Below are 8,833 nucleotides of genomic sequence, written 5' to 3' on the forward strand. Positions count from 1 at the left end.
AAAATCATACAATGTGATTTTCTGGATTTTTGTTTAAGATTCCGCCTCTCACAGTTGAAGTGTACCTATGATAAAAATTACAGACCTCTACATGCTTTGTAAGTAGGAAAACCTGCAAAATTGGCAGTGTATCAAATACTTGTTCTCCCCACTGTATATGTAAAAAAAAAACTATTTTATTACACAGACGACTGTAAAAACACCAGAAATTAATTTCCAAGTGATATTAATTTTAGTCTGTTAGTCTGTTCTGTTCCGAAGTTTTCCCACGCATAATAGAGAGATACGGTATATGTAAAGTAAACAAATATAAGCAAGGTTTGAAATTATGATGTTTTAGTTAATAAATATTATATCTGTTGGGGCTTCTTGCGGTCAGTTTGCAGTCTACAGATGATTTGTAATTATGTTCCGGCTCCCCTGAACATCCGCGCAAGAAGAAAATCAGTCTGTGGCTGAATCTAGTTGATGATCCCTGCTCTAAAATGACACCAATCTGGATTTAAAAAGTAGGAATTAGGGTAACGGAGTAGTACTGTGGGGGTGGGGGGCGGGGTTGCCTTTTGCTTGGACACATACAGTATGCATCAATGGCACTAAGCCTTTTGCTTGGACACACACACACACACACACACACACACACACACACACACACACACACACACACACACACACACACACACACACACACACACACACACACACACACACACACACACACACACACACACACACACACACACACACACACACACACACACACACACACACCCACACACATCAATGGCACTGACATTCCTTTTCCTACTAGCATGGTCCAGACCCATAATGATAATTAGAGTCCTTGCAGAAACAATCTAATATATCCAAATAGGAGTTGAACAGATAGGAGTTGAACAGATAGGAGTTGAACAGATAGGAGTTGAACAGATAGGAGTTGAACAGATAGGAGTTGAACAGTTAGGAGTTGAACAGATAGGAGTTGAACAGTTAGGAGTTGAACAGATAGGAGTTGAACAGATAGATGTTGAACAGTTAGGAGTTGAACAGTTAGGAGTTGAACAGATAGGAGTTGAACAGATAGATGTTGAACAGTTAGGAGTTGAACAGTTAGGAGTTGAACAGATAGGAGTTGAACAGATAGATGTTGAACAGTTAGGAGTTGAACAGATAGAATTTGAACAGTTAGGAGTTGAACAGATAGGAGTTGAACAGATAGGAGTTGAACAGTTAGGAGTTGAACAGTTAGGAGTTGAACAGATAGGAGTTGAACAGATAGATGTTGAACAGTTAGGAGTTGAACAGATAGGAGTTGAACAGATAGATGTTGAACAGTTAGGAGTTGAACAGTTAGGAGTTGAACAGATAGATGTTGAACAGTTAGGAGTTGAACAGTTAGGAGTTGAACAGATAGGAGTTGAACAGATAGATGTTGAACAGTTAGGAGTTGAACAGATAGAATTTGAACATTTAGGAGTTGAACAGATAGGAGTTGAACAGATAGGAGTTGACAGATAGGAGTTGAACAGTTAGGAGTTGAACAGATTGGAGTTTGTGGTGCTATGACCCAACTCTGAGCCTGGCTCAAAAACATAATTACAGACATTGAAAATGTTACCCTTATCTGTTGAGTAACAACTTTGCGTGTGAATCTCAAAATAAATCAACAACATCACTGAGTCATTCTCCCACTGACATCTGAAAGAATAGAATTCCCAGAAGCCCCAAAGCCCCAATTACATTGACTTGAAGTCCCCTCTATTCCTGATATTTTTATCGGCCAGCCAAAGACGCTGTGTCACAGAGAAACAGGAAAGCCTCAGTTGGTGTCACACTGATGAGTCCTTCTGACTCTGACGCTGTCGTAATATGGGTCCTTCATCTGGACACCATACACACGCCCCACATCTGTCTCTACTTTGCCAAGTGACATTCCGTCACTTTAAACATCTGGCGTTTTGTCGTCTGCGGTAGGAAACCTCTGACGCACCTAGCAGGAATCCTGGTTAAGCTTGGCTAAAGTCTGACCCCTGACCTATCCCATGACCTTCCAGCAGATGGAGGGTGAGGAGTGGATGAGTGGTGGAGGTGTGGAAGGTGAGGAAGGTGAGGAAGAAGAGGAAAGGCTGGGGTTTGTTAGTGAGGAGGGAGGGGGCGGGGGTGGAGGTATGGGTTGTGTGTTGTTGAGGACCAGAGAAGGCTGGTAGGAAGAGATATAGGAGGACAGGCTCATTGTAATGGCTGGAATGGAATAAACGGGACAGTTAAGCTGAGAGAGAGATAGGTGGAGATGAGAGAGACATTAAGATGAGAGAGAGAGAAGGTGAGCTGAGAGAGACATTAAGCTGACAGAGAGAGAGAAGGTGAGCTGAGAGAGACATTAAGCTGAGAGAGAAAGAGAAGGTGAGCTGAGAGAGACATTAAGATGAGAGAGAGAGAGAAGGTGAGCTGAGACACAGACAGAGAAGACAAGAAAAGCCTTAGTTTGGCTTGTCCTGGTGAGGTCTGTCTCTTACCTGGCTCTCTCAGTATGAGCTGGGCCATAGCCTGGGCGTTCCCTGCTTCATTCTCAGCCACACACTGATAGAAACCTTCATCGGACTTCACCAGACCAAGAATCTGAAGGTTACTGCCATCCTAAAGAGGAAGGTACAACACAGTTATTTTTTTTAACAATTTTAATTCAACCTTTATTTAACTGGGCAAGTCGGTTAAGAACAAATTCTTATTTTTTTACAATGACGTTCTACCCCCCCCGGCCAAACACGGACGACGCTCAGCCAAATGTGCGCCGCCCTATGGGACTCCCAATCACGGCCCGGTTGTGACACATCCCAGGATCAAACCAGGGTCTGTAGTGACGTCTCTAGCACTGAAACGCAGTGCCTTAGACCGCTGTGCCACCCGGGAGCCTAATAGACGGCAGTATGTTACGTCTGGAAGGGAACGGGGTGCTGTATCTACAACAGGAAGGGAACAGGGTGCTGTATCTACAACAGGAAGGGAACAGGGTGCTGTATCTACAACAGGAAGGGAACAGGGTGCTGTATCTACAACAGGAAGGGAACAGGGTGCTGTATCTACAACAGGAAGGGAACAGGGTGCTGTATCTACGTCAGGAAGGGAACAGGGTGCTGTATCTACAACAGGAAGGGAACAGGGTGCTGTATCTACAACAGGAAGGGAACAGGGTTCTGTATCTACAACAGGAAGGGAACAGGGTGCTGTATCTACAACAGGAAGGGAACAGGGTGCTGTATCTACAACAGGAAGGGAACAGGGTGCTGTATCTACAACAGGAAGGGAACAGGGTGCTGTATCTACAACAGGAAGGGAACAGGGTGCTGTATCTACAACAGGAAGGGAACAGGGTGCTGTATCTACAACAGGAAGGGAACGGGGTGCTGTATCTACAACAGGAAGGGAACAGGGTGCTGTATCTACAGCAGGAAGGGAACAGGGTGCTGTATCTACAACAGGACGGGAACAGGGTGCTGTATCTACAACAGGAAGGGAACAGGGTGCTGTATCTACGACAGGACGGGAACAGGGTGCTGTATCTACAGCAGGAAGGGAACAGGGTGCTGTATCTACAACAGGAAGGGAACAGGGTGCTGTATCTACAACAGGAAGGGAACAGGGTGCTGTATCTACGTCAGGAAGGGAACAGGGTGCTGTATCTACAACAGGAAGGGAACAGGGTGCTGTATCTACAACAGGAAGGGAACAGGGTGCTGTATCTACAGCAGGAAGGGAACAGGGTGCTGTATCTACAACAGGAAGGGAACAGGGTGCTGTATCTACAACAGGAAGGGAACAGGGTGCTGTATCTATGACAACAGGAAGGGAACACGGTGCTGTATCTACAACAGGAAGGGAACAGGGTGCTGTATCTACAACAGGAAGGGAACGGGGTGCTGTATCTACGTCAGGAAGGGAACGGGGTGCTGTTTCTACGACAGGGCTACCATAGAAAAGTAAAGGCTGTGTCTTCTTTCTACGCAATCTGGATCAAAAGCTATGTGTCATCGATTATTGAAATGGTCACATCTTTGAGTTGACTTCTACATAGTTAGACTATTAGGGTTTGAACTATACGTTGGCTCTTAGTTTGGTGCCCAGCCTACCTAGTACCCCCTACAGTACCCCTATAGTACCCCCTATAGTACCCCCTATAGTACCCCAATAGTACCCCCTATAGTACCCCCTATAAGGTCATCAGAGTGGTGTTCATGATCTTGTGTCTTGTGTGATTTACAACCATCTGGATGTAGTCACTGGGTATGTGCTTGACATTATATGGTTGACATGGTTTACAACCCCACACACACACACACACACACACACACACACACACACACACACACACACACACACACACACACACACACACACACACACACACACACACACACACACACACACACACACAGTGTTCTACGTGACGTACAACAATCTGGAAGTAGTCACTGGGGATGACCTCCTCTCCGTTCTTCATCCAGTGCACCGTAGGAGGAGGGTTCCCCGTTACAGCACACTCCAGCTCCATATCCGTACTCTCGTAGGAATACGTGTTGGTGGGGTAGTTCAGGAACTGGGGTGGCACTGTAGAGAGAGAGGGATACAGGGTTAGGGTTAGACATACTGGTGTTGGTGGGGTAGTTCAGACACTGTGGAGAGAGAGAGATGGGTTACGGTGAGGGTTAGAATTATACGTAGGTAGAGGTTTAGACTTCTGTGTGTAGTTGTTGGTTAGGGTTAGGATTAGAATTATACGTAGTTATTGATAATACTATGAAGCTAGCTATTAATGCTACTATAAAGCTAGCTATTAATGCTACTATAAAGGTAGCTATTAATGGTACTATAAAGGTAGCTATTGATGCTACTATAAAGCTAGCTATTGATGCTACTATAAAGGTAGCTATTAATGGTACTATAAAGGAGCTATTGATGCTACTATAAAGGTAGTTATTAATGCTACTATAAAGCTAGTTAGTGATAATACTATAAAGCTAGTTATTGATAATAAGGATTCCCGGGATGCGCAGTGGTCTAGGGCACTGCATCGCAGTGCTAGCTGCGCCACCAGAGTCTCTGGGTTCGCGCCCAGGCTGGGCTGGGTTCGCGCCCAGGCTCTGTCGCAGCCGGCCGCAACCGGGAGATCCGTGGGGCGACGCACAATTGGCATAGCGTCGTCCGGGTTAGGGAGGGTTTGGCCGGTAGGGAGGGTTTGGCCGGTAGGGATATCCTTGTCTCAGTATGTAAAAAAAAAAATGTAATAAAATGTATGCACTCTACTGTAAGTCGCTCTGGATAAGAGCGTCTGCTAAATGACTAAAATGTAAATGTAAATGTAAAAATAATATACAGCTAGCTATTGATGCTACTATAAAGGTAGCTATTGATGCTACTATAAAGGTAGCTATTGATGCTACTATAAAGGTAGCTATTGATGTTACTATAAAGCTAGCTAGTGATGCTACTATAAAGGTAGCTATTGATGCTACTATAAAGCTAGCTATTAATGCTACTATAAAGGTAGCTATTGATGCTACTATAAAGGTAGCTATTGATGCTACTATAAAGGTAGCTATTGATGCTACTATAAAGGTAGCTATTGATGCTACTATAAAGGTAGCTATTGATGCTACTATAAAGGTAGCTATTAATGCTACTATAAAGGTAGCTATTGATGCTACTATAAAGGTAGCTATTGATGCTACTATAAAGGTAGCTATTGATGCTACTATATAGTCAGTTATTACATGTGTTGGAGCCTTTTATTTTGTTTTGTGTGGACTCTAATCTTTGATTATCAGGCAGCCCACACCGGTCTGCTCTCTTGACATAGTGTCGTTTGTACAAATATCAACAGTTAGCATAAGTCTGACCCGGAAAAATGTTTTTGAATCCGGTTTCCAATGTGTTCATTTTTATGACAAGAAGAACTCATGAATGTGTATCTGGGATTTGAGGGGTCAGTTTCTGTGTTGGATTGAGGGGTCAGTTTCTGTGTTGGATTGAGGGGTCAGTTTCTGTGTTGGATTGAAGGGGTCAGTTTCTGTATTGGATTGAGGGGTCAGTTTCTGTGTTGGATGAAGGGGTCAGTTTCTGTATTGGATTGAGGGGTCAGTTTCTGTGTTGGATGAAGGGGTCAGTTTCTGTGTAGGTTTGAGGGGTCAGTTTCTGTGTTGGATGAAGGGGTCAGTTTCTGTGTTGGATGAAGGGGTCAGTTTCTGTATTGGTTTGAGGGGTCAGTTTCTGTATTGGTTTGAGGGGTCAAGTATCTTCTGCTGACATTTCTTTTTGCCCCACCAAGATTTATATGCTAAAATCGCCACTGCTGCAGACACCCTATGACAGTCAGACTTCCTCAGACACCCTACGGCAGTCAGACTTCCTCAGACACCCTATGACAGTCAGACTTCCTCAGACACCCTACGGCAGTCAGACTTCCTCAGACACCCTATGAGAGTCAGACTTTCTCAGACACCCTATGACAGTCAGACTTCCTCAGACACCCTATGAGAGTCAGACTCTCTCAGACACCCTATGACAGTCAGACTTCCTCAGACACCCTATGACAGTCAGACTTCCTCAGACACCCTACGGCAGTCAGACTTCCTCAGACACCCTATGAGAGTCAGACTTCCTCAGACACCCTATGACAGTCAGACTTCCTCAGACACCCTATGAGAGTCAGACTTTCTCAGACACCCTATGACAGTCAGACTTCCTCAGACACCCTATGAGAGTCAGACTTCCTCAGACACCCTATGACAGTCAGACTTCCTCAGACACCCTATGAGAGTCAGACTTCCTCAGACACCCTATGACAGTCAGACTTCCTCAGACACCCTATGAGAGTCAGACTTCCTCAGACACCCTATGACAGTGAGAATTCCTCAGACACACTATGGCAGTCAGACTTCCTCAGACACCCTATGACAGCCAGACTTCCTCAGACACCCTATGACAGTCAGACTTCCTCAGACACCCTATGAAGTCAGACTTCCTCAGACACCCTATGACAGTCAGACTTCCTCAGACACCCTATGACAGTCAGACTTCCTCAGACACCCTATGACAGTCAGACTTCCTCAGACACCCTTATGGCAGTCAGACTTCCTCAGACACCCTATGACAGTCATACTTCCTCAGACACCCTATGACAGTCAGACCTCCTCAGACACCCTATGACAGTCAGACTTCCTCAGACACCCTATGACAGCCAGACTTCCTCAGACACCCTATGACAGTGAGATATGTTATGATGCTACCGTCCATTTCTCCAACACACCCATCTGTCTCTGAGTGATGAAAATGTGGCAATAATAAATAATAGCAGCATGTTAAACAACAATGTGATGTGAATCCTCCTGAGGATAAGCAGTGAGCTCCTCTGAATAGATCTCAGTCAGATTTTGAACAAGCCAGGGATATATTATTATGGTAAATAGGACCAGAAGAAGATGCCATATTCACAGAACAGCACCTGCCCAAAATGAACAGCGTAGACAAATGTGAACCTGCTAAATCTACTATACAACATACAGAAACTCATCCCGTACAGTGTAGGTTAGATGCAATGATTTGATGTCTCCCTCATCTGGGCCAGTCAAGTTGATTTATTTTATATTTTATTTCACCTTTTATTTAACCAGGTAGGCTAGTTGAGAACAAGTTCTCATTTACAACTGCGACCTGGCCAAGATAAATCAAAGCAGTTCGACACAAACAACAACACAGAGTTACACATGGAATAAACAAACATACAATCAATAATATAATAGAAGTCTGTGAAGAGAGTCTCCAAAATGATCTATGATATAGTAAGTCCTTCTTAATCATACTGTTTATCTGTCTTTAGTGATATAAACAAAAGCAAATATTAAAGCCAGTATTAAACTGTGATGAAATAGCGTCTAGTTTCATATGGTTTAGTCTGTATTACAGACAGAAAGAAACTGCCCAGAATCCTCAGAATGTCAACCTGCACTATAGCAGTGTCCTCCAGTAACCTCAGGCTAGCAACCAGCACTATAGCAGTTTCCTCCAGTATGCAAATTAATCGATCATGATCCTTTAATTAATAATGAACATATTTCATTTTAGGCAAGTATAAAAATTTACAGAGGTGAGAACCAAAACATTTTCCTATAAATTGTTTATATTGTTGATGTCACGCCCTGTTCTGTTTCACCTGTCTTTGTGATTGTCTCCACCCCCCTCCAGGTGTCACCCATCTTCCCCATTATCCCTGTGTATTTATACCTGTGTTCTCTGTTTGCCTGTTGCCAGGTCATTTTGTTCGTAGAACCTACCAGCGGTTTTCCCCCTTGCTCCTATCTTGTCTAAAGTTCCTGTTTTCTAGTTTTCCCGGTTTTGATCATTTCTGCCTGACCTGACCCTGACCCTGCCTGCCGTCCTGTATCTTAACCACACTACTCTGGATTATTGACCCCTGCCTGACCTTGACCTGTCCTTTGCCTGCCCCTGTTGTTGTAATAAACGTTGTTACTTCGACACAGTCTGCATCTGGTTCTTACTTTAAAGCGTGATCGTCGATATAGTTTAAGTATGTCTGTGTAGTGACTACAGTGGGAATCAATATGTCTCTGTTTGTCTGTGTAGTGACTACAGTGGGTATGAATATGTCATTAGTGTGGGTGAAGCATTATCTGTGGTTTATTGCACTATTAAATCTATAATGATTTCGTACTACACCGGCTCTGATGCTCGTCGGATGTGGCAGGGCTTGCAAACTATTACAGACTACTAAGGGAAGCACAGCCGCGAACTGCCCAGTGACCCGAACCTACCAGACAAG

At 44.2% G+C, this 8,833-nt stretch overlaps 1 protein-coding gene across 1 annotated transcript in view; it reads right to left on the reverse strand.

Annotated features, from left to right (window-relative positions):
- The window catches only part of LOC139539417 (netrin receptor DCC-like), a 622,169-nt gene that overhangs the window by 317,227 nt on the left and 296,109 nt on the right, over positions 1 to 8,833 (reverse strand). The window contains exons 6-7 of the mRNA XM_071342360.1: positions 4,451 to 4,605; positions 2,517 to 2,637 (exon numbers count right to left, since the gene is read on the reverse strand). Of these exons, the coding sequence (XP_071198461.1) occupies positions 2,517 to 2,637; positions 4,451 to 4,605 (276 nt within the window). The remainder of the gene's footprint in view (positions 1 to 2,516; positions 2,638 to 4,450; positions 4,606 to 8,833) is intronic.

Source organism: Salvelinus alpinus, chromosome 1 (assembly GCF_045679555.1).
Source record: "Salvelinus alpinus chromosome 1, SLU_Salpinus.1, whole genome shotgun sequence".
NCBI classification, from domain to species: domain Eukaryota; kingdom Metazoa; phylum Chordata; class Actinopteri; order Salmoniformes; family Salmonidae; genus Salvelinus; species Salvelinus alpinus.